This window comes from Bos grunniens, chromosome 6 (assembly GCF_055505025.1).
Source record: "Bos grunniens cultivar Pamir isolate PY7600 chromosome 6, Bosgru_T2T1.0, whole genome shotgun sequence".
Classification (NCBI taxonomy): domain Eukaryota; kingdom Metazoa; phylum Chordata; class Mammalia; order Artiodactyla; family Bovidae; genus Bos; species Bos grunniens.
Window position 1 is genome coordinate 81,012,699 of NC_141170.1, and position 27,524 is coordinate 81,040,222.

A 27,524-nucleotide genomic window follows, 5' to 3' on the forward strand; every position below is an offset into this window, starting at 1 on the left:
CATCCTGATTAGACTTTCTTTTCTACTACCGTACTGAAACTGTTTTATCATTTTCATTGGTAATTCCATTTTGTACTCTTTAGAGGAAAGTTAATCAATTCTCACCTTATTCAGATTTTCACCATTCATCAGTGATAGGGTTGATCACTTCCTTAATCCTGGTTTCTAGGATGTTATATTCTTTTCATTTTTCCCCCCTTGTCTTGCAAATTACTTCTTTCACATGCTTCTTGCTGGTTTTTGTTTTCTTTACCTTTAAATATTGAAGAGCCCAAGAGTTAGTCCGCAGTGTCTTTTCTTCTCAAATGGCTTCTCTTACTTGATAGCTTCATTTCATCCAGTAGTATGTGTTGGTGACATCTGAATATTGTAGGATTATATCTAATCCTAATCTTTTCTCTAGCTTTTCTCTGTTATATCTGTCTACTTGGTATTCTTCATTAGAATATCTAATAGGCACTTCACATGACCTCTCTGTAAAACAGACTTCTTGATTTTACTTTCCCAAACTTCTGTCCCAACCTTTCCTGTCTTAGTGAAAAGTATCACTCTTGACCCTAGTTGGTTGCTAGTCCCCAAAACAAGAAACTTTTCTGGATTGCTCAGTATCCTCTATACACACATGCAACCTATCATCAACTCCCATTTGTTGTTCTACCTTCAAAATCTATTCTAAATCTGACCGTGTCTCACTGTTTCCGTTGCTGCCACTCTAATCCAAGAGACTTCATCTCTGGCATGTACTACTTAATATTGACCAGAGACATATTAACACCACAAGCATTAGTTTCTGCAGAAATCCCCTTGTCAATATGTGTTAAAGAGCCTCCGAACTGTTTCTCTTTCTACTTTTCTCTTTCCAACCAGTTCATTTTTCTACACAAAATGATATTTCTGAAGCCCAAACCAGTACATTATTCCTCTGCCCAAAAGTTTCCAGTGGCTTTGCATGTCACTTAGAGTAAAATCTATCAGAGGTTTGATCTACATGGCCTAGTTTAGCCTCCTTTTCAGCCAAATCTCTTATTGCTCATTCTTTTGCAGACTCTGGCTTTTTGCTCAGCCTCTGATGTGCTAACCTTATTGCCGTCTCAGGGTCTTCTCACTTGCTGTTGCTATTACCTCTGTCTAAAATCCTTGTTTGCACCTGAACATTGCACTCCGTTGTATTAGCAAACATTACCCCTGGCCCTGATCACTTGTTGCTCCAACCACCCTGTTTATGATAATTCTTTCAGTCTTTCCTATCATTCTGCTTTTTGTTTGTTTTTCTAACTGACTCCTCTTTTAATGTGTTTGTTGTCTCTGCTACTTCTACAGTACAAGAACAGTAAGACGGGATTTTTATTATGCTATATCCCTAGCACTTAGAATTGTATCTGATACAGTCAAAACTCAATAACTTAATTGAGTGCATATAGAAAAGGAATATTTTAAAGCTCAGCAGTAATGCTTTAAAATCATGATTTAAAAGATCATGTTTTTTTTTTAAAGCATGACTTATAGTATACTAGATCTTTTAGCAAAGTCTTTAATGAGTCCTTGTATGTGATAAGAAAGTGTTCTAGGAATCAGCCTAAATAATGAAAATAAAAGTGATTCCAAATTTCTTTCAGAAATGTTTGGTCATGGAATTATTCTTTTCAGTGGTTTTACACAACCCTGATAACCTTTTAAGGACATAATTTAAATTTTGAGGAAGCAGTAGTTCTTCCATTTCTCTTTATATAAGAAGTTCTGTCTAATTAAGTTTAAAAAATGTAGTCTGTTAGGTGAGAGGGAAGACTTAATTCTCAGAAGAGTATAATTCTATTTGGGGCCCTTTTTTTTTTGTATCACCATCTGTCCCTGGGTAATATTTCTTCCCTGTACTTTGTCTCTAGTATGGCAGATAATGGAATTGGCCGGTGTATAAATAAATGTAGTAATCTATATATGCTATTCAAAATAATCAGAGTTCTGAACTGGAAAAAGTAACAGTTACTATAATTACTATGTACTGTTTAGCTTTTTTGTATTAACTTATTAATATCATTTAAAAATCTTCTTAGAATATTTTTCTGATTTTCTTGAGTAACTCGTAAATTTACCAGATATATCATCACCCATGTGTTCTTTCATAAAATGCTAATAATTTAGTTCTTTCTTTCCTTGAGTGTGACTTCCCCCCAAAGCAAGACTAGCAAGTTGGCCTTTATAAAACATATTTCCCATCCATGATTAGAGAAGTTAATTCATTCAGGAAAGTTCCTTCTATATGCTGGGTACCATATTAGTGAAAAAAAAAAAAGACAAAAACATCTCTGTCTGCATGAACTTTTGTGTGATAGTAAGGGGAAGCAAGCAGTAAATAAGTAAATTCTGTTTGTGGTTCAGTGTACATGTATGCACATGCATACATACACACACAGTCACCTGCTTTACACACATGCTAGATATAAATATATATTTAAGTGTTGGAGACAAAGGAGGAAGAGGAGCATAGGCAATACCAGGGCACAGGTGGTATTCAAGTAACATTTGCGCAACCATTTAAAAAAAAAAAAGGGTATCAAACTACAGAAAACCTGGGGGAAATACATTTCAAGAGTTAAAAGATAATATTGATTTTGAAAAATTATGTGTCAGGCATGTGGGAGGTGATTGCCACGCCCATTCCTCAGTTTTACAGACTACTTATTTTCCTTTTAAGACCAAGCTAAAATAACAGCATTTTAAAGCAGATACAGGATTTAGAGATTATTTGATTCTACTGTTCCTTTACTTATATACAAAAAAATAAGTAACTTGACCAAGGAACATATATTATTTAACATGTATTAAATAATATAAGATAGTGATTATCAATAATACTTAGTAAAATAATCAAAAAGCCATTTTACAAAATGTTTAATAAAGAGTTGCTTACATGAAGTGTGATGGTAATAAAAGAGATGAAGGCTTAGTTTTTGTTGCTGTTTGGTGATGAGTAATATTAAGCCAGAGTGAGCTGGGGAAGTAATGAACAGATGAATGTCTGAATCCATGGAACTAGCTCTGAACCGTCAGCTGAAGTCAGAGGAAAGGCAGTGGAATTTTTAAGAAACTAAAAATGGATGAACTGTTCAATTCATTTGTAGTTTTTCAGCCCCTGGTCACCCGTTAATGTGTGGAGTCTTCTCATCATTATCAAACTCACTTGTATCAGCCAAAATTTTATCTGCATGATCTGAAATTTCTTTTGAAGATTTGGTGTCAAGTATTTGTGACTCCTTTATCTTTGCCTGAATAATGATGAGCATCAAGTTGAAAGATTTTCTCAATCATAATTAATGTTAACAGTTATCGTTTTCATGGTCCACTTCATTAAATCTAGTCTCCTTAACAAGTTGTAAGACATTTTGCTTTACAGTCAACATTTCTTTTAACACCTGGAAGTTAACAGAAAATATGCTAGGATTGTTCATACTCCAGTCATTGTTTATTGAGATACTTTTCCCCAAGCCTGATTGGCTGAGAGTATCTTTTTATCAAAACACTTTTAATGGGAGGTAAGTAAATTTACTGTTCTTTTAATAGGTCTTAGTTTCCACACACCTCGTGTACTTTAAAGCATCTCTGTAAGTAGAGTGTGCTTGCATATGCTTTCTCATATTTAAAAGATGTGTGTTTCATGATACATAATAATGTATGAGATGGTAGACCTTAAGTGATATATATGCTGTATGGGTGTATTTAAGAGACTTTAAAAGATAATTTTGATTCTATAAAATTATTTCTACCTTCTTTGTCAATTTTAAATATTATTCTGTCATATCCCCCTAATACTATTTAGTAGATTTTGAACTTCTTGAAGGCAAAGAATATTTTAATAATTTTTTTCTTTCCAATTCATTATAAACATTTCTTAGTTTCTTAAACAGAGTTATGGTCAAAGACATAAATCATAAATATAGAAGATCCTCCTCAACATGTAATAGGTATTTGCTGCTCAATTTATGTAAATATGCATTTTAGGGATAAAATGATGAAAAATCATTTAAAGGTGAATTTTCCTGAACATACATACATGTATGTGGTGGAATAACATGGCTCAGCTGCCAAACAGATTTTAGGATACCATACAGCAGTATGGTTCAGGAGTATTGGCAAGTGACCAAGCAAATACAGGAGAAGCCTGCTCAAAAGATTATGCAAAAGCAGTTTCCTCCTTTCAGTTGTTATATATTCAGGTGTCTTAAAATTTTGCTCTATGAAATAATATGTTTCTAGAATGAGAGGGTTTCTTGTTTGTTTGTTTGTTTTTTATGAGAACTGATGTTTACAGGTTTTATTCAATCCACTTGTCACAGGTTGTGTGTGTTTGTCCAATGCTGTGAAAATAAGGGGGTTTTTTGTTTGTTTGTTTTTTAACTTCTTGGAAAATCTACATTGCTTAGAGATCTGATTTTCTCTGGTTTTTTTTTTTTCTTTTTAAATTTTGTCTCTTTAAGTTTCAGCTTCTTCATGTTATTTAAAATTTTTTTAATTAAACCACACTGTTTATTAAATATGCTTTTAAAGCAGTGCTTATCTCTATTATTATATACCTAAAAACAGCAGATGGTTAGATGACTTTAGAGTAAAAACTACTATGATAATTCTTTTGCTTATTTTCTTTTTAAGATATACTTTAACACATATATGTAGAACGTTTTCATTGTCCTTGTAAATAATACATCTAAAACTCTAATCCACAATTCTTAGAACTGTGTTTCCTCTTGTTATTTTAGCTGTAAGACTTAATTAAACCTGGTTATGGTCTGCCTCCAAATGTTAGACAGCACGTTGAGTTGAATTGGGTGGTATTAGAATCTCAAGATCAGGACCTTTTAAGGAAAAAATGAAAACTTAATAGCCAAGGTAATTTAGCTAACGACTGAAATAGTTCATATGTCCTGAGTTGAAATAAGAAGGAAGAGGAAGGGTATGTTAGTCAGCTGGACTTGTTGTTGTTGTTGTTAGATAATTTTTTTCATACACTGTACTTTTATGGATGATAAAATATAATGTAAAAAATCACCTGAGTTATCAGGCAGACAGTGAATCAATCTATCACCTTAACTGTCTTATAAAAGGTTCAAGTTCCATCTTGGCATAATTTGGAGTCTGATATTTTCAGTTTTTTACTCTGACATAAAGGTCTTTTTTTGATGCAATTTTTGTAGAAATAGCACTTCGTGAATATCCTCTAACATGAGCTTTCCTCTCTATCTCATTTAATATGATATAGTTATAATGCTCTTTTACTAATTACTTATTCTCGGCACTTCAGTGGCTGATTAATTCTTTCTGAATATGTCTTACTGAGATATAAGGAGTCTAGGACTAGCAGAGGGTTTGATCAAATCCTTTACTTGTGAAATGTAATGAATTAGTTTTATAAATTACTATTTCATCATTTTTAATTATAAGTGTGAACTGTCAGTTACAGTTTACTATTTGCTATTGGCTAGTTGTACATTCGGAGAAGGCAATGGCACCCCACTCCAGTACTCTTGCCTGGAAAATCCCATGGACAGAGGACCCTGGTAGGCTCCAGTCCATGGGGTCGCTAAGAGTAGGGCATGACTAAAATACTTCACTTTCACTTTTCACTTTCATGCATTGGAGAAGGAAATGGCAACCCACTACAGTGTTCTTCCCTGGAGAATCCCAGGGATAGGGGAGCCTAATGGGCTGCTGTCTATGGGTTCACACAGAGTCGGACACGACTGAAGCGACTTAGCAGCAGGAGCAGTTGTACATTATATTGACAGTTTGCTCAGACTGTTCTATTGATTAAAACTTACTGATTTGTTATTACTGCATTGAATGGTTTGCCTTGGAAATGAACAGAGATCATTCTGTCGTTTTTGAGATTGCATCCAAGTACTGCATTTCAGACTCTTTTCTTGACCATGATGGCCACTCCATTTCTTCTGAGGGATTCCTGCCCACAGTAGTAGATATAATGGTCATCTGAGTTAAATTCACCCATTCCAGTCCATTTCAGTTCTCTGATTCCTAGAATGTCGACATTCACTCTTGCCATCTCTTGTTTGACCACTTCCAATTTGCTTTGATTCATGGACCTGACATTCCAGGTTCCTATGCAATATTGTTCTTTACAGCATCGGACCTTGCTTCTATCACCAGTCACATCCACAGCTGGGTATTCTTTTTGCTTTGGCTCCATCCCTTCATTCTTTCTGGAGTTATTTCTCCACTGATCTCGAGTAGCATATTGGGCACCTACTGACCTAGGGAGTTCCTCTTTCAGTATCCTATCATTTTGCCTTTTCATACTGTTCATGGGGTTCTCAAGGCAAGAATACTGAAGTGGTTTGCCATTCCCTTCTCCAGTGGACCACATTCTGTCAGATCTCTCCACCAAGACCCGCCCATCTTGGGTTGCCCCACGGGCATGGCTTAGTTTCATTGAGTTAGACAAGGCTGTGGTCCTAGTGTGATTAGATTGACTAGTTTTCTGTGAGTATGGTTTCAGTGTGTTTGCCCTCTGATGCCCTCTTGCAACACCTACCGTCTTACTTGGGTTTCTCTTACCTTGGATGTGGGGTATCTCTTCAAGGCTGTTCCAGCAAAGCATAGCCAATGCTCCTTACCTTGGACAAGGGGTATCTCCTCACCCCGCCCTTCCTGACCTTCAATGTGGGATAGCTCCTCTAGGCCCTCCTGCGCTTACGCAGCCACAGCTCCTTGGACGTGGGGTTGGTCCTGCCGGCCACTGCCCTTGGCCTCCGGCATGGGGTTGCTCCTCCTGGCCGCAGCCCCTGGCCTCCGACATGGGGGTGCGGGGTAGTTCCTCCCGCCCGCCGTGCCTGGCCTCGGGCTTAGGGGCATGGGGTGGCTCCTCCCTCCTGCCGCCCCTGACCTCAGACGTGGGGTAACTCCTCTCCTTGCTGCCCCTGACCTCGGACGTGGGGTAATGCCTCTTGGCCGCCGCCCTTCGGGATGGGGTTCTCCCGGCTTCTGCCCCTGACCTCGGACGTGGGGTAGCTCCTCTGTGCTGTGCTTAGCGCGCCGCTTGCAGCCACCAGTAATCCAAGTCTATGCTCCAACCAGTAATGCTGAAGAAGCTGAAGTTGAACAATTCTATGAAGACCTACAAGACCTTTTAGAACTAACACCCAATAAAGATGTCCTTTTCATTATAGGGGACTGGAATGCAAAAGTAGGAAGTCAAGAAACACCTGGAGTAACAGGCAAATTTGGCCTTGGAATACGGAATGAAGCAGGGCAAAGACTAATAGAGTTTTGCCAAGAAAATGCACTGGTCATAACAAACACCCTCTTCCAACAACACAAGAGAAGACTCTATACATGGACATCACCAGATGGTCAACACCGAAGTCGGATTGATTATATTCTTTGCAGCCAAAGATGGAGAAGCTCTATACAGTCAGCAAAAACAAGACCAGGAGCTGACTGTGGCTCAGACCAAGAACCCCTTATTGCCAAATTCAGACTTAAATTGAAGAAAGTAGGGAAAACCACTAGACCATTCAGGTATGACCTAAATCAAATCCCTTATGATTACACAGTGGAAGTGAGAAATAGATTTAAGGGCCTAGATCTGATAGATAGAGTACCTGATGAACTATGGAATGAGGTTCGTGACATTGTACAGGAGACAGGGATCAAGACCATCCCCATGGAAAAGAAATGCAAAAAAGCAAAATGGCTGTCTGGGGAGGCCTTACAAATAGCTGTGAAAAGAAGAGAAGCGAAAAGCAAAGGAGAAAAGGAAAGATATAAACATCTGAATGCAGAGTTCCGAAGAATAGCAAGAAGAGATAAGAAAGCCTTCTTCAGCAATCAATGCAAAGAAATAGAGAACAACAACAGAATGGGAAAGACTAGAGGTCTCTTCAAGAAAATCAGAGATACCAAAGGAACATTTCATGCAAAGATGGGCTCGATAAAGGACAGAAATGGTATGGACCTAACAGAAGCAGAAGATATTAAGAAGAGATGGCAAGAATACACAGAAGAACTGTACAAAAAGATCTTCACAACCCAGATAATCACGATGGTGTGATCACTGATCTAGAGCCAGACACCCTGGAATGTGAAGTCAAGTGGGCCTGAGAAAGCCTCACTACGAACAAAGCTAGTGGAGGTGATGGAATTCCAGTTGAGCTATTCCAAATCCTGAAAGATGATGCTGTGAAAGTGCTGCACTCAATATGCCAGCAAATTTGGAAAGTCAGCAGTGGCCACAGGACTGGAAAAGGTCAGTTTTCATTCCAATCCCAAAGAAAGGCAATGCCAAAGAATGCTCAAACTACCGCACAATTGCACTCATCTCACATGCTAGTAAAGTAATGCTCAAAATTCTCCAAGCCAGACTTCAGCAATATGTGAACCGTGAACTTCCTGATGTTCAAGCTGGTTTTAGAAAAGGCAGAGGAACCAGAGATCAAATTGCCAACATCCACTGGATCATGGAAAAAGCAAGAGAGTTCCAGAAAAACATCTATTTCTGCTTTATTGACTTTGCCAAAGCCTTTGACTGTGTGGATCACAATAAACTGTGGAAAATTCTGAAAGAGATGGGAATACCAGACCACCTGATCTGCCTCTTGAGAAATTTGTATGCAGGTCAGGAAGCAACAGTTAGAACTGGACATGGAACAACAGACTGGTTCCAAATAGGAAAAGGAGTACGTCAAGGCTGTGTATTGTCACCCTGTTTATTTAACTTCTATGCAGAGTACATCATGAGAAACGCTGGACTGGAAGAAGCACAAGCTGGAATCAAGATTGCCGGGAGAAACATCAATAACCTCAGATATGCAGATGACACCACCTTTATGGCAGAAAGTGAAGAGGAACTAAAAAACCTCTTGATGAAAGTGAAAGTGGAGAGTGAAAAAGTTGCTTTAAAGCTCAGCATTTAGAAAACGAAGATCATGGCATCCGGTCCCATCACTTCATGGGAAATAGATGGGGAAACAGTGGAAACAGTGTCAGACTTTATTTTGGGGGGCTCCAAAATCACTGCAGATGGTGACTACAGCCATGAAATTAAAAGATGCTTACTCCTTGGAAGGAAAATTATGACCAACCTAGATAGCATATTCAAAAGCAGAGTCATTACTTTGCCAACAAAGGTCCATCTAGTCAAGGCTATGGTTTTTCCTGTGGTCATGTATGGATGTGAGAGTTGAACTGTAAAGAAGGCTGAGTGCTGAAGAGTTGATGCTTTTGAACTGTGGTGTTGGAGAAGACTCTTGAGAGTCCCTTGGACTGCAAGGAGATCCAACCAGTCCATTTTGAAGAAGATCAGCCCTGGGATTTCTTTGGAAGGAATGATGCTAAAGCTGAAACTCCAGTACTTTGGCCACCTCATGCAAAGAGTTGACTCATTGGAAAAGACTCTGATGCTGGGAGGGATTGGGGGCAGGAGGAGAAGGGGACGACAGAGGATGAGATGGCTGGATGGCATCACTGTCTCTATGGACGTGAGTCTGGGTGAACTCTGGGAGTTGGTGATGGACAGGGAGGCCCGGCATGCTGCGATTCATGGGGTCACAAAGAGTCAGACATGACTGAGCGACTGATCTGATCTGATCTCTGATCTATTACTTCATAGCAATCATCCCCTGCCTTTTCTGTATATAGATTCGTGTGCGTGTGTGTGTGTGTGTATGTGTGTTCTCCCTTAAGTGTTTTGAATGAAGTCTTTAAAATGTTTCTATCATCAGTGGAAAGGGCAAAACATAAGTTTTACCATCAAACATGGACTAAAGTCTTGCCCTACCGTTTATTCACTATATAGTTCTGGTAAACTACTTATCATTTTATGTGGCTTAGTTTCCTCATGTGCACAAGAGGCATAATAATTGTGGATCCTTATATTCTGTTGTCTGCCCTCACCCACTAAAAAATAGTTTTATTAAAGATACTAGTTTAGTGTTTTAGCATTGGTAGGTATGGTGTGTGTTCAGTAGTAGCTTCTTGTAGAAAAAAGAACATGTACTATGGAATCAAATCTAGATGGGTTGCTTCCTGTTTGTTTTGTTTCTTTTTTATCAAATAACTGTGATATTAGGCCAATTACATAACTTGGTGATACTACATCATTGTGCAGATTTGTTGTTGTTCATTCGCTAAGTCATGTCCAATTCTTTGTGGCTTCATGGAGTGCAGCATACCAGGCTTCCCTGTCCTTCACTATCTCCCAGAGTTTGCTCAAACTCATGTCAGTTGAGTCGGTGATGCCATCCAACCATCTCATTCTCTGTCACCCCCTTCTTGCCCTCAGTCTTTGCCAGCATCAGGGTCTTTTCCATCGAGTTGGCTCTTCATGTCAGGTGGCCAAAGAATTGGAGCTTCAGCTTCAGCATTAGTCCTTCCAATGAATGTTCAGGGTTGATTTCCTTTAGGATTGTGCAAATTAATATCATGTAAATGAAACATCCAGCTTAGTGCCATGTTTATAATAGCCATCCAGGGAAGAGTAGCCCTATGGCAGATTGCACTATTTTTGTTTGTTTGAGTGTATAAGAAAAGGAGGGACTGGCATCTAAATGACTTTCTCTAATCATACTATGGCACAGTAGTTGAGGTCAAATTTGGGGTTAGACCTGGATTCTAGAGTTGGTTCTACTACTTTTTCAGCCTTGTGTGACCTTAGGCAAACTTTTTAACCTCTTTAAGACTAGTTTCCATTTCTCTAGTGAAAATTTCTCAATTGCATCAGACTCTTTGCAACCCCATGGACTCTAGAGTCCATTCAATTCTCCAGGCCAGAATACTGGAGTGGGTCGCTGTTCCCTTCTCCAGAGTATTTTCCCAACCCAGGATTGAACCCAGGTCTCCCACCTTGCAGGCAGATTGTTTACCAGCTGAGCCACCAGGGAAGCCTCCATTTCTATATAATGGGAATAATTTTGGCATTCTTAAGAAGATTATTGTGATGACTTGAAGAGATAAGGCATCCAAACTCACCAAATTTTAGACATTAATTATGTGTAGTTTTTCTTGTATACCAGTTATACCGCAACAAATTTGGGGAAGAGTGGGAGGAAAAAATTAATGTAAGGACTCAATAATCTAAAACTAATGCTGCTATTCAGTATTATTTATTATCAGTATCATCAATTACTTGGAATTACACTAAGTCAAAAAAGGAAGATCACAAAGGATTTAGTTCTCAAGTTTTGTAATCATGAAGAAAATTGCCCTTAGGAGCCCATGAATTAATAACTTAACATCAAAGTATAAGGTATCAATCATGCTGCTGCTGCTAAGTCGCTTCAGTCGTGTCCGACTCTGTGCGACCCCAGAGATGGCAGCCCACCAGGCTCCCCTGTCCCTGGGATTCTCCAGGCAAGAACACCCGAGGGGGTTGCCATTTCCTTCTCCAGGTATCAATTATAACAGTCTCAAAAGTGAGTGATAATACTTAAACGCAATGGCACCCCACTCCAGTACTCCTGCCTGGAGAATCCCATGGATGGAGGAGCCTGGTAGGCTGCAGTCCATGGGGTCGCTGAGGGTCGGACACGACTGAGCGACTTCATTTTCACTTTTCACTTTCATGCATTGGAGAAGGAAATGGCAACCCACTCCAGCGTTCTTGCCTGGAGAATCCTAGGGACAGGGGAGCCTGGTGGGCTGCCATCTATGGGGTCACACAGTCAGACACAACTGAAGTGACTTAGCAGCAATACTTAAGAACTGTCAGCAGTAAATGTAGTATTCTTTGGATACTTTAGGGGAGTAAAATGGTTAGGTAAATAAAATACAAATTATAATGTTTATTTTATACAAAAAAAGTCACTTTTGTGCTTCAATTTCTTATTTGATAAAATGGAAAGTTTTTGCTAAAATGTGTTGATATATTTTGTTAGCTTATGTAGCATTAAGGAAATGAAACAAAGTTAAAAGAATGTTTGAGAGAAATTATTTTACAGGCATATATACCAACCAGTCTTAATAATCATTTGAGACACTTTGAAGTAAAATTTCAGTCTGGATAGTTTGAAAAGTTGGTTATTCTTGTTAGCCATTTTTCTTATTCCATCCATGTTCTGATTGGTTAGAGGACCAAAGCGGATTTTAAAATATTAACTAATAACAGTGAAAATCTTGTATTTTGTGTAATGATAGGTCACATTTTCTAGAGAAAAATATAAATTATTTGGGAACTACTTATTATTTTAGCTTACTTTTTACTTCTTTAGATTCATATGGGCATGGCAACTCACTCGAGTGTTCTTGCTGGAGAATCCCATGGACAGAGGAGCCTGGTGGGCTACAGTCCTTAGGGTGGCAAAGAGTCAGACACGACTAAAACGACTTAGCTTACGCAATCAAGAGTATACATTATAGTAGCTAGAAATGTTAAAATACTTTTATGTGTATTTAAGAAAATTTATATTTAAGCCAGCAACATGTTAAAGTGGACCCTCATAGGGTTGCTCCTGTCTTAAACATACATACTAAGTTAGGCTACCAGTGTTTCTGATGAACAATTGGAACAATGATACTAGCCATATATGCTTGTGAGTCTGATCATATGCTCTAATAGTCTAGTATTATTTGAACTTCTGGTATTATTTGGGCATGTTATGGCCTAGTGGCTCCTGATTTACTTTGTACATATTTCACTTTTCAATTTAAAATACTCAAATTCTACAAAACCATCTGTGAGCCTATATTAAATGCTGGTTATTTTTTTACTTTATGTTTGTTTTTCTAAAAAGCATACTTATTATTCTGGCAGTAGTGGTTGTTGTTGCTGAGGTTTATTTGTAAAAGAAACACTCTTTGGTGGAGTAATGGTCAGTGCCTACCTAGATTAGAGTATGTTTATGTACCTCTGGCATTGTCGTTTATTGGAGTGACTGAAGTTCCAGGGTTCCAGGCCTTATATGTGTCTGGAAGGTTATAGAAATAAAACTATAACAAGTCTGTGATTTTTGCGGTTGCATCCATTTCTTTGACTCAATCCTTGTTAAACCTGGAAATGTTTTAGACTATTAGTAGAGAGCATTCCTTTATTGTTGTTGAATATTTTGTTAGAACAACAAAAAAACCATATTGGAGCAGTGCTGTAAAATGGTGCTGTCCAAAATCATCTGTGCATGTAGTCGGGGATTAAGTAAGATGATCTCCTGAAGTGCAGGAATTCTATTTACATTGATATAAGTCCTTAATAAAATAAGACTTTTTCAGTCAAGAGAACCAAGGCTCCGTGGAGAAGTGGTTGCTTCCATGGCTGGGGTTGGGAAAATATAAAATGAATTTGGAGCATCTTGTGGTACCAGAATTCCAGACATCCTGGAATGTAAAGTCGAGTGGAGGTGATGGAATTCTGGTTGAGCTATTTCAGATCCTAAAAGATGATGCTATGAAAGTGCTGCACTCAATATGCCAGCAAATTTGGAAAACTCAGCAGTGGCCACAGGACTGGAAAAGGTCAGTTTTCATTCCAGTCCCAAAAAAGGCATGCCAAAGAATGCTCAAACTACTGCACAATCGCACTCATTTTACACGCTAGCAAAGCAATGCTCAAAATTCTCCAAGCCAGGCTTCAGCAATACGTGAACCGTGAACTTCTAGATGTTCAAGGTGGTTTTAGAAAAGGCAGAGGAACCAGAGGTCAGATTGCCAGCATCCGCTGGATCATAGAAAAAGCAAGAGAGTTCCAGAAAAAACATCTATTTCTGCTTTCTTGACTATGCCAAATCTTTGACTGTGTGGATCACAATAAACTGTGGAAAATTCTGAAAGAGATGGGAATACCAGACCACCTGACCTGCCTCTTGAGAAATCTCTATGCAGGTCAGGAAGCAACAGTTAGAACTGGACATGGAACAACAGACTGGTTCCAAATAGGAAAAGGAGTATGTCAAGACTGTATATTGTCACCCTGCTTATTTAACTTCTATGCAGAGTACATCATGAGAAATGCTGGACTGGATGAAGCACAAGCTGGAATCAAGATTGCCAGGAGAAATATCAGTTAACCTCAGATATGCAGATCACTCAAGAACTAAAGAGCCTCTTGATGAAAGTGAAAGAGGAGAGTAAAGAAGTTGGCTTAAAGCTCAACATTCAGAAAACTAAGATCATGGCATCCAGTCCCATCACTTCATGACAGATAGATGGGGAAACAGTGGAAACAGTGGCAGACTTTATTTTGGGGGGCTCCAAAATCACTGTTTATGGTGACTGCAGCCATGAAATTAAAAGATGGTTACTACTTGGAAGAAAAGTTATGACCAACCTAGACAGCATATTCAAAAGCAGAGACATTACTTTGCCAACAAAGGTCTATCTAGTCAAGGCTATGGTTTATCCATTAGTCACGTATGGATTTGAGAGTTGAACTATAAAGAAAGCTGAGCACTGAAGAATTGATGCGTTTGAACTGTGGTGTTGGAGAAGACTCTTGAGAGTCCCTTGGACTGCATGGAGATCCAACCAGTCCATCCTAAAGGAGATCAGTCCTGGGAGTTCATTGGAAGGACTGATGTTGAAGCTGAAACTCCAGTACTTTGGCCACCTGATGCAAAGCTGACTCATTTGAAAAGACCCTGATACTGGGAAAGATTGAAGGCAGGAGTAGGAGGGGATGACAAAGGATGAGATGGTTGGATGGCATCACTGACTCAATGGACGTGAGTTTGAGTAAACTCCAGGAGTTGGTGATGGACAGGGAGGCCTGGCATGTAACAGTCCATGGAGTCGCAAAGAGTTGGACACAACTGAGTGACTGAATGAACTGAAGTGTGGTACCAGAAATCAAAAGTGTGTTCAGTCACTCAGTCATGTCTGACTCTTTGTGACACCATGAACTGTAGCCTATCAGGCTCCTCTGTCCAGGGATTCTCCAGGCCAGAATACTGGAGTGAGTATCCTTTTCCTTCTCCAGGGGATCATCTCGACCCAGGGATTGAACTTGGGTCTCCTGCATTGCAGGCAGATTCTTTACCATCTGAGCCACCCAAGAAGCCAGAAAGTAAGGAAGTCACGATAAAAGGTAAGTTGGTGGGACACAGGTGCCAGCCAACCTGAAAGAGCTGCTAATGGTCAAAACTGGAACAACTTGAGAAAAAAAAAAAGGGTATAATCCATAGAGTAAAATCAGTATTCATTGTTTCACATTGATATAAATGAAGAAGGGACAGCTCTAGCTTACAAAAGAATTCCAATTTTAAAATGTAAGGAATGCAGGAAATTAAAATCATCCTTAGAACACCACAGTGACAATCATTGCATCCAGCAATGAGTGCTAAAATGAGTGGGCAAAATTTTGATGAGAAACAGAATATCATTCTAACAGTATCTCCCCCAGTGTATTAATTATGAAGAGAGAAGGAGAAGCATTGCAATACAGAAACCCAGCAGATTTCCAGGGTAGCATCACCAGTCTTAAAAAACATCCAGTCTTAGTGGTGCACTGATACGATGCACTGAGAAATTCACATCCTTTTTGTAGTATTCTTGCCAAAGATGCATAACTGAACTGAACGTGAGAAAGCATCAGCTATGTTGAGGACCATTCTCCCAAATAACTGATCAGTACTCATCCAAAATGTGTAATATCATGAAAGACAAAGAAAGTGCAAAACTTTCACTGATTAGAGGAGACTAAGGCTGAAAGTGAAAGTGGAGAGTGAAAAAGTTGGCTTAAAGCTCAACATTCAGAAAACAAAGATCATGGCATCTGGTCCCGTCACTTCATGGGAAATAGATGGGGAAACAGTGGAAATAGTGTCAGACTTTATTTTTTTGGGCTCCAAAATCACTGCAGATGGTGACTGCAGCCATGAAATTAAAAGACGCTTACTCCTTGGAAGGAAAGTTATGACCAACCTAGATAGCATATTCAAAAGCAGAGACATTTCTCTGCCAACAAAGGTCCATCTAGTCAAGGCTATGGTTTTTCCAGTGGTCATGTATGGATGTGAGAGTTGAACTGTAAAGAAGGCTGAGTGCCGAAGAATTGATGCTTTTGAACTGTGGTGTTGGAGAAGACTCTTGAGAGTCCCTTGGACTGCAAGGAGATCCAACCAGTCCATTCTGAAGGAGATCAGCCCTGGGATTTCTTTGGAAGGAATGATGCTAAAGCTGAAACTCCAGTACTTTGGCCACCTCATGCAAAGAGTTGACTCGTTGGAAAAGACTCTGATGCTGGGAGGGATTGGGGGCAGGAGGAGAAGGGGACGACAGAAGATGAGATGGCTGGATGGCATCACTGTCTCTATGGACGTGAGTCTGGGTGAACTCTGGGAGTTGGTGATGGACAGGGAGGCCTGGCATGCTGTGATTCATGGGGTCGCAAAGAGTTGGACATGACTGAGCGACTGAAATGAACTCAACTGAAGCTAACAGAATAATTAAATGCATTGTGGGATCCTGGATTGGATTTTGGAATAGAAAGGGGACTCTAATGGAAAAACTGATGAATTCCAAATAAAATCTACAGTTAATAATATTGTACTGATACTAACTTCTGTGTTTTGATAATTGGTTATATAGGATGTTAACATTAAGAAAAAGCTGGGAAAAGAATTTACAGGGCATTTTGTACTGCTTTTGAAGCTTTTTTGTAGTCTAAAACTATTTTTAAAGTTTAAAATATTTTTAAAGCATAATAAAAATAAATAACCTTTACTAATTTTTGATGGATGGACTAACAGTCACACTCTTATTTGAGCTTTGTATCAGAAGTCCCTTGCCATATAAAGGAGACCTAGTGTTTTGGGAGAAGAGTGAGAGCTCAGTCCTTCAGACAAGGAGAGATTGATAATGGAACCCTTATTCTTTGGTTTTTCATTCTGAGTGTTGTGATATATTGTAGTTTGTATGGCCCAGTTAAATGGATGTACATATTCTACTGTGTAATTTTATCTGAATTAACTCTGTAAAATAGATAAGTTGGCATTTAAAGATTCTGTCAATGATGAACCCTCCTCTAAGTATATTCTGTGCTTTGAGATGTTTGGCACGTAATAATGTGACGATGTAATTTATAAATAATATACATATTTTAAGGTGCATTCTCAGTTTAGTTGATTGATGAGTGAATATCCAACAAAATGTGAACAACTCTGCTCTAATGGTATATTTTAGAGATTAACTGATTCTTCCAAAGTCCGAAAGTGGTGAGCTGAACGTAACAAAGAACATTTAATTGCTAAAAAGTCTCATAGGTAAAATTGTAGTCACAGGAGAGTTGGACTTTCGCTTTAATGACGCTAAGAGATTCACAGATATTGTGGTCAGACTATGGCTTTAAAGAGGCAAAAAATAGGAGGAGCAGGAAGAGTAAGGAGGGGCAAAGGGATTAAATGTCTACATTAAGCTATGATAGGCCATGACTTTTACTAATGCCTCATTTAGTCTTTAAGAAACGAAACTTGGAAGTACAACTGGGGTACAGCGAGAGTTTCCTCTTATGATAATAGCATGAATTCCATGATAACATGTTTCTATCTTCCTTACCCACCCACCCACCCCCACCCCTCCAAAAACATTGAAAAAGGCAGAAGTGCTATGGTTATGTATTCTGAATGTTCCTCTGGCCTGGTGGATTCCCATTTTATGTGGGAAGTTGAGACCATCAAATCTGTGGAAAAAAGAGAAGCTTCAGGAAGCCCATCCCGTGTCCACTTACCTGATCCTTGATTTTATATTTATCCTTTGCAGTGCATGTTCAGTAGTGACATAGTAAACCAGAATGAAAACAACATAAGCAATGTCTAAATCTACATTCTTGCCTGTCTTTGAACCAGCTAACTCATAAGACTTCTAGGGGGGAAAAAGTCACTTTATTATTTCCTTTCAGTGACTGTTTAGAAACCTTTGTGTTACGTGTAAAAGAATAAACAAATGTTTTCTCTTTCTTGTTTTTCTGTGCCCTGTAAAAAATTATAACAAAAAATATTAGCTTGAAATGTGGAAATCATTTATTTATGAAATTTATTGAGTTACATTGTTGTGGTACCATTGTAGATCCTTGAATAGGTAAATGAATAAGATACAGTTCTTAGTCTCAGGGAGTACAGTGGCATGTTATATAGTAGAATACAGTGGATATAATACTAGTTAAGGTTAATAAAAGAGACACAGAGAAAGAATATTTTCTGTTCTCTAGAAGTTAGTGATCCAGTATGGAAGGATACAATGTAAAGATTGTATATTTCTTGGAAGAATATCTTGAGGCTTATTTGGCCTTCAATTTCAACATTCATGAGTAGAGTATAGGAGGTTAAAGTGGAGAAGAGAATCAAGAGCATATGAACTGTTTTATTCTGTCTCCACTGTATCCTACTTTATTATCTTGTCATGTCCAGAAAAGAATACATTTAAATCCTACAGTAACCCGTATCAAACTTAACTCATTTAGAATAGAATTTTTACAGCCTTATTTGGACTTCACTATGTTGTTCAAGTATTAGAGTTTCTTTGGTAGGGAATCTGATTTTCAAGACTTTCGTTTCTGTTTGTTCCCAGGAATGCCTTAACTTTAGCAGACCTAAAAGCTTCTTTGAAGATTTTTGTATCTTTCTGAATGCCACATTGGTTATAGTGGGTATTTTCTACAACTGGATATGTTCTACAAACACTTGTGGAGCACTAGCCATAATTCTTCTACAGTAAAGCTGAAACTCCAGTACTTTGGCCTCCTCATGCGAAAAGTTGACTCATTGGAAAAGACTCTGATGGTGGGAGGGATTGGGGGCAGGAGGAGAAGGGGACAACAGAGGATGAGATGGCTGGATGGCGTCACTGACTCGATGGATGTGAGTCTGAGTGAACTCCGGGAGTTGGTGATGGACAGGGAGGCCTGGCGTGCTGCGATTCATGGTGTTGCAAAAGGTCAGACACGACTGAGCCACTGAACTGAACTGAATAGCCTCCAGACAGTAACTTCTAAACTCTGTTGAAAGTGCCTGTGATAGGAATAAGATATTATCTGAACAATTATCAATACTTTGTTGAGTCAGAGATTAATAGTACTTAATAGCAAGTGCTATAGCTGTTGAGGAAGAAAAAAAGTCTGTCATAGAAATTACTAAGCGTTCTAAATAATTTCAAATTTTCACCACAACACAGACTATTGTGTAGAGATATAAGCATTAAGATAATGTATCTAGGGTAGCCTGACTGCATCCGTCTAAGAGGAAAATGGTTTACCCTTCATGTCAATATAATGCTCTCTCTAGGGTAGCAGTTAGGCTGACTAAAAGCCTTGTACCATTATTGTTCATGTGTTCTGACCCTGGCTTGCATTGCAGAATATATCAGTAGATGGTTTAAGAAGTAGAATCTGGATGAAGCAGGTTGGGAATGGAATGTGAAAGATAGAATGAACATTGTATTGGCAATCTGTGGTTATCAACTGATTCCTGTTGGGATACATTTTTAAAAATTAAAGTTTAAGTACAGTTATAATTTCTTTTAATTCTCTGAAAATATTCAGAAACCTCTGAATCTATTCTACCTTACTTTGCTTAACATGCTGTTCTTTAGTCTTTCTCTCTTGATCCACTCTCAGTGGTAAGAAATGAAGCAAAGGATATGGTATTTTATCATTGCAGTTTAAAACTAGCATATACTGTTTTGCTGCTGTAATTTCCCTGATACTGGAAAACTTTTATCAAGCTTTTATGTCTCTTTAATTTTACTTTCTAGTTTATGGATTCTTAACCAGGGATTTCCCCAAGAAGTTCATGGATAGGACTTCATGGATTCATGAACTTGAAAAGGGGGGGAAAATGACATCTTTATTTTCACTAACCCCTCCTAAAGTTTAGGGCTTCCCTGGTGACTCAGGTGGTAAAGAATCTGCCCACAATGCAGGAGACCTGGGTTCATTCCCTGGGTTGGGATGATCCCCTGGCAGAGGGTATTACAACCCACTCCAGTATTCTTGCCTGGAGAATCCCTATGGACAATGGAGCCTGGTGGTATAAAGTCCATGGGGTCGCAGAGTTGAGTGACCAAGCATAGCACAGCATAGCTGAAATTTAGCATTTCCTTCAAAGATAGATGTTGGTAACAAACAACAGTAGTAGTAATAATATCTGTTCTAGGAATAAAAATCATATCACATAAATTATTGTTTATATTCTTGCTACTTTGAAATTATGGTGAATATTAGACTTAACTACCAGATCTTATATTTTAATGCATTGTTGCTGTCCAGTCACTAAGTCATTCATATTCAACTCTTTTGAGACTGCATGGACTATAGCCTACCAGGCTCCTCGGTCCATGGGATTTTGCAGGCAAGAATATTGGAGTTGCCATTTCCTTCTTCAGAGGATCTTCCTGACCCAGGGATTGAACTTGTGTCTCCTGCATTGGCAGGAGGATTCTTTACCATTGAGCCACCAGGGAAGCCTATTTTAATGCATTAAGAAGGGGTAAATATATTACTGTATCTCAACTTAAAAATTTTCTAAATTGTATTTAGTATAGTTGGTTTCTTTTGTAATCCTACAGATTTGTGCTTTTAAAATATGATTCTGTGATTAAGTGAGGGGAAAAAATGATCATAATAAAAAAAATCCAAAAAATGTTTTAAAAGACATGATTCTGAGAAGGAAACCATAGTCTTCACCACATTGCCAAAGGCGTTCTTGCATAAAAAGAGTTAAGAATTCTGTCTACCTCTTTACTATTTGATCTTCTTAAAGCCCCCAGAAGGTTATACCTTAAGGACTACGTCCTTAGAATTCATATATGCATACATATGTGTATTTATGTATATACATGTATTTCCTCGACCTCCCCCTCCCCCAAAATAACTCACCCACTCTCTTGGCTTCAACTCTTAACTTCTGTTTATGTAAGCCACAGCCTCCAAGTTTCATGCTGTTTTCTAGACATCTCCACATGTTTATTATGGGAGGTATTATAAGTTTAGTAGATCTAAACTTATTTTCCTTTGTAAGTTTGCTCATTTTCTTATGTGCTTCATTAATTAGTGCCATTTAAACCTTCCCACTCACTCTGAATTAAAATACAAGAATCATTTTTGATTCTTTGTTCTTTCTTATGACCTCCTCTGAAAGCAGTTATTAATAAATCACTAGGAATTATTAATAAGGCTGTTGTGAACATTCTTATACTTTTTGGACATCTGTTTCATTTCTCTTGGGAAAATCTGTAAGAGTAAAATTGTTGGGTCATAGCATCAATATTTATTTAAAATATATTAGAAAGTGACAAATCAGTCTCCCAAATTTGTCCTTTTGCAAACTCATTGGAAATGCATGAGAGTTCTAGTTACTCCACATCTCTGTCAGCAACTTACTGTTACTTGTCTTTGTTACTAGTTAATCTAGTAGGCGTGAAATGGTATCTCATTTTGCTTTAAATTGCATTTTCCTAATGATTAATAATGTTGAGTGCTTTTTCAAGTTCTTATAGGCAATTGGTAGATCTTTTTTAGAGATCTGTTCAATTTTTGCCTGTTTTTTAGTTGGGTTGTTTGCTTTCTACTGCTGATTTGTATGTGTTCTTTGTAAATTCTATATACAAGTCTTTTATAAGATCATTAGTAATGTTTTGTGTTTGTTTAATAGGATTGTCACCTTGTTGGAGTGCCTTTATGCCTCCTAATTTGTTCAGCCATGTGAGGAAGATGACATAGTTTTGATATCCTCCATGTGTGTATGCTAAGTTGCTTCAGTCGTGTCCAATTCTTTGTGATCCTATGGACTGCAGCCTGCCAGGTTCATCCATCCATGCGATTCTCCAGCAAAAATACTGGAGTGGGTTGCCATTCCTTCTCCAGGGGATCTTCCTGACCCAAGGATTGAACCTGTGTCTCTTATGTCTCCTGCATTGCCAGGCGGGTTCTTTACCACTAGCACCACATGGAAAGCCCATTCTCCATGTGATGGCTAAATTAACTAGACACATAGGTGAAACTACATTAAGACTAAGAAAACTATGAATAATAAAAGAGGATCTCTGAAAACTTAAGATTGGCAATTTACATTTTTAAAGTGTGCTTTACAAACTGTTATATACTTTAAATGTTTTGTATAACAAATTAAGCTCTGAATGCATTTACAAAATGAAATAAAATTGTATTCACGAGGTCATTAGTAGATATACAAAAGGTATTAATTTGTGATATCCAGGAAATCTAGTAGAGCAATGGAAATTTGAAGTTATAGGACTTTTATTTTTTTAAATTCTGTCACATATGAATATATAACTCATTTGAAGATGATACTAAAATCATAAATACGTAGGAAATTTGCAAATGTGAGGCCCAGGTCAAATGACTCTCCTGTCTGCTTCTATGTTGGATATTAAACTAGACCGGATTCAGAAGAGTTGGCAAGAATAAACAGAACAACTACAAAAAAAGTCTTCATGACCCAGATAATCACAATGGTGTGATCACTCACCTAGAGCCAGACATCCTGGAATGTGAAGTGGGCCTTAGGAAGCATCACTATGAACAAAGCTAGTGGAGGTGATGGAATTCTAGTGGAGGTATTTCAGATCCTAAAAGATGATGCTGTGAAAGTGCTGCACTCAATATGCCAGCAAATTTGGAAAACTCAGCAGTGGCCACAGGACTGGAAAAGGTCAGTTTCATTCCACTCTCAAAGAATGTCAATGCTGAAGAATATTCATACTACCGCAAAATTGCACTTATTACACACGCTAGCAAAGTACTGCTCAGAGTTCTCCAAGCCAGGCTTCCAACAGTACATGAACTGTGAACTTCCAGATGTTCAAGCTGGTTTTAGAAAAGGCAGAGGAACTAGAGAACAAATTGCCAATATCCGTTGGATCATCGAAAAAGCAAGAGAGTTCCAGAGAAACATCTACTTGCGCTTTATTAATTATGCCAAAGCCTTTACTGTGTAGATCACAATAAACTGTGGGAAATTCCTCAAGAGATAGGAATACTAGACCTCTTGAGAAATCTGTATGCAGATCAAGAAGCAACAGTTAGAACCAGGCATGGAACAACAAACTGGTTCCAAATTGAGCAAGGGGTAAGTCAAGGCTGTATATTGTCAACCTGCTTATTTAACTTATATGCAGAGTACATCATGAGAAATGCCGGGCTGGATGGAAGCATAAGCTGGAATCAAGATTACTGGGAGAAATATCAATTACCTCAGATATGCAGATGACACCACCCTTATTGCAGAAAGCGAAGAGGAACTAAAGAGCATCTTGATGAAAGAGTAAAAAACTGGCTTAAAACTCATTCAAAAAACGAACATTATGGCATCGGGTCCCATCACTTCACGGCAAATAGATGGGGAAACAATGGAAACAGTCACAGACTTTATTTTGGGGGACTTCAAAATTACTGCAGATGGTGACTGCAGCCATGAAATTAAGGTACTTGCTCCTTGGAACAAAAGCTATGACCAACCTAGACAGCATATTAAAAAGCAGACACATTACTTTGCTAACAAAGGTCCGCCTAGTCAAGGCTGTGGTTTTTCCAGTGGTCATGTATGGATGTGAAAGTTGGACTATAAAGAAAGTTGAGTGCAGAAGAATTGATGCTTTTGAACTGTGGTGTTGGAGAAGACTCTTGAGAGTCCCTTGAACTGCAAGGAGATCCAACCAGTCAATCCTAAAGGCAATCAGTCCCGAACAGTCATTGGAAAGACTGATGCTGAAACTCCAGTACTTTGCCACCTGATGTGAAGAACTGACTCATTAGAAAAGACCCAGATGCTGGGAAAAATTGAAGGCAGAAGGAGAAGGGGACCACAGAGGAGGAGATGGTTGGATGGCATCACTGACTCGATGGACATGAGTTTGAGCAGGCTCCAGGAATTGGTGCTGGACAGGGAAGCCTGGCGTGCTGCAGTCCATGGGGTCACAAAAGTTGGACACAACTGACTGACTGAACTGAACTGGACTTTGACTTTGTTCTACTTTTTCACTCTTAAGTTCCTCTTTTTATTTTAAAAAAATGTGACTAGTTTTATCAATTAATAATTATTATAATGACTTAGGGATTTTCTTCTTATATAGTTTTTAACTGTACCTCTTGGGTACAGTTGGGGAGGTGAGTGTATATGCTGCTGTTTTTCTACTAATATTCTAGGTGTCATACTTGGTAAGTGTGATAACTGGAGAGTGATGAAGAAAAGGAGAAATTTAAGTCTGTAATGTAATTCCATTTATTGCCTCTTGTGATAGATTTTCAGTAAAGTAAGGATTAAATTATTAATGAAAATCAGGTTTTTTTTTAAAAAATTGAGCAGTTCAGTTATCCCATGTTCTTCTTACATTCTTTTCTTACAAATGTTTTAGGAAGTTACATATGTTAATACTACTCTTTATATTAAGGAATTATCTTTCCTAATAATATGTTAATAGTTCAGTGATTGCAGAACATTTATTAACAGACCCCTCTTCTAAAATGTTTTTTTCCAGTTGTTTTTATAGTATGGATGCAAGAACTTGTTTTGTTGAAATATGTCTAACAGTGGCAACGTTAACAGCCTGTGATGAAAAGTTGTAATAGAGTGTTGGCAAAATTTCTCTGGAAACTTTAAAATGGTTAGAATGTTATCCCAGAACACTCTGTTTGGTACTAAAGAATAGGTGCAAGGAATTGGATACCCAGCGTAAAAGGAGGATGAATACTCTTAAATTGTTCAGAGGGATTAAAAGGCATACAGAATGTGTCATTTTATAAATTCTTAACCCTATATATAAATTATGAACTATTACAAAATTTATATAATGGATTATGAAATGATTAAAAATAATGTAAAAAATTTGCTCTCTTCTCTGTAAAATTATGCAGTTGGATTAGATTTTGTCTCATCTTGTGTTAACAGATCCTGAAGTCTAATAGTCCTGAAAGTTGGCAAAATATACAAAAGCTGTTTTTGACATTTTAAAAAATCAGAAAAGTCATATATTTACTTGAAATCAGACTGTAAACTAAAGAAAAAATTCCTTTGTAATAGTTTCAAATTGATACTACTTTTTCTTCATAAAATTTGGCAGAGCACCTTACCTCTTATTTGCATATCTTTTAAATAAATAGGTAATTACAATATGAAAGATTGGAAATCACTATGCTATATATTGTTCAATGCCCAGAAGATTAACACATATATTTTATGGACAAATCAGAGATCAATCAGTGGCCATGCTTTTATATTACCTAGTAGTATATAATGGACTTTCAGGGGATTCACTTCCAAGATTGGTTTTCATTTACTCTGTGTATGTGTATGTGTGTGGGTGTGTGTGTGTGTGTGTGTGTATATCTAGACTTAATTTCATTCCATTTCTGTTGTTCTGCAACTACAGTTACGTTCTAAAATTTTAATTAATTTGTTCAGGACACTGAGTAGATTTTTTTAATTGGAAATAAATGTTAAATAACAATTCTCTATTGTGCAGAACTCTTTAATGATAATTAAAAGTTAATTTATTTGTTTTTATTACTATTTCAGCCACATGCTGCCTAGTTGATAATTTGTTTTCCAAGCATTGAGTTCTTAATTTGGAAAAATAACACATTTTACTTTTCAGATACCTCTTTGATTTTCTCCTTTATTCTACTCCTTCTGTCCTGTCTCCACCAAAGCAGCAGTATATGGTATTTGGTCTCTATTAATAGGGCGTCCCTGGTGGCTCAGACGGTAAAGAATCCGTCTGCAGTGTGGGAGACCTGGTTTGGATCCCTGGATTAGGAAGATCTCCTGGAGGAGGGCATGGCAATCCACTCCAGTATTCTTGCCTGGAGAATCCCCAAGGACAAAGGATCCTGGTGGGCTACAGTCCATGAGGTCACAAAGAGTCGGACATGACTGAGCCACTAAGCAGCAATAGGTAAAATACATAATTCCCTAGCACCTGTATAGGATCACTTTAATGTGATATAAATTAAGAAGATAAGGGAAGAGATTATTTTTTAGAAGTTAGGGCTACATCATTTGTTCTCTGTAAAACTGCAATTTGAATATGTCAGGTTGAATCCCAGAGGGGTGGACAGCAGTAGTTCCTTGGTAGGTAGTTAACATGTTTTCATCCTCTGCATTTTAGGAAGACGTAATAGAATAGTTTTTTTCTGTCCCAGGTTGAGGAGAAAATGAATTTTTAAGTGCCTTGATGGATGTTTAGTGACAGCTTTGTCTACAGAGAAAAACAGTTTCCCAATGAGACACTTGCTCTTAGTAGTCAAGAAGTGTCAAATGGACGTGCTATGTAGTTGTCAAAATGTGAATTTGAATTTGGTTTTTAAATGGCTTAATATAGCACTTTTAAAAATCTGCCTGTAGTGTAGGACTACTATTGTTCCTTAATTTGTCAGATCTGCATCCCTGGATTTTCATGATTACTTACCTACTTATGGAATAATATGATTTGCGTCTAAATTTAGTTGTCTGTAACATGTTTTTCTGGAGAAGGCAATGGCACTCCACTCCAGTACTCTTGACTGGAAAATCCCATGGACAGAGGACCCTGGTGGGCTGCAGTCCATGGGGCCACTAAGAGTCGGACACGACTGAGCGACTTCACTTTGACTTTTCACTTTCATGCATTGGAGAAGGCAATGGCAACCCACTCCAGTGTTCTTGCCTGGAGAATCCCAGGGATGGGGGAGCCTGATGGGCTGCCGTCTATGGGGTCGCACAGAGTCGGACATGACTAAAGCGACTTAGCAGCAGCAGCAGCAGCAGCAACATGTTTTTCAAAAGCATAAGTCATAATATTCATTAATAAATAAATGGAATCTCAAAGCATGTATTAACATCAGAACTAAGCATTATGAGTAGTACCTCTGTAATTCCTTATTCTAGAGGGTGTCTGGTGCCATCTACTGAATAGTTTTTTAAAGTAAGAGAAATGTGAAATTAAATGACCTATTTTGAGTTCATTTTTGTGAAAAATGAAAGGTCTGTTTCTAGATTCTTTCTTTGCATGTAGTTGTTCAGTTGTTCTGCTGTCATTTTTTGAAGACAGTTCTTTCTGCATTTGATTACTTTTGTTTCATTATCAAAGATGAGTTGACTTTTGTTTGTATGGGCCTATTTCTGGGCGATCTATTCTGTTCGACTGATCTGTCTATTTGTGTTCATTATCAAACTGTCTTGTTATTGTAGCTTTATAGTAATTCTTGAGGTTGGTAGTATCAGTTCTCCAATTTTTTTTTTTTTTTTTTTACTACTGAATTGGCTAATCGGTGTCCTTTACTTTCTATATAAACTTAAGAATCAGTTTATCGATACCCATGAGATATTGTGGGATTTTGATTAGGATTACATTGAATCTATAAACTTGGAAAGAACTGACAACTTAACAATATTGAGTTTTTGTCTGTGGACATGGGATCTCTCTCCATTTATTCAGTTGTTTGATTTCTTTCATCAGTTTTGTGGTTTTCTTTATATAGTTCTTGTACATATTTGTTACTGTCAATTTCTCCCTTTGTGTGTGACTTAATATTTTATGTATATAGATGGCTTCTATGTTGGATACATATATATTTATATTATTATATATTATTCTTGGATTGA

The 27,524-nt window shown here is 37.9% G+C and overlaps 1 protein-coding gene across 33 annotated transcripts in view; it reads left to right on the top strand.

The window, feature by feature from the left end:
- LCORL (ligand dependent nuclear receptor corepressor like) overlaps positions 1-27,524 on the top strand; it is a 179,537-nt gene that overhangs the window by 73,538 nt on the left and 78,475 nt on the right. For 6 of the 33 annotated variants that reach the window (XM_086406347.1, XM_086406344.1, XM_086406348.1 and 3 more), the window contains one exon: positions 14,909-15,016. The exons of the other annotated variants lie outside the window; for them this stretch is intronic. In XM_086406347.1, coding sequence (XP_086262473.1) covers positions 14,909-15,016 — 108 coding nt within the window. The remainder of the gene's footprint in view (positions 1-14,908; positions 15,017-27,524) is intronic. 33 annotated transcript variants of the gene reach the window in all.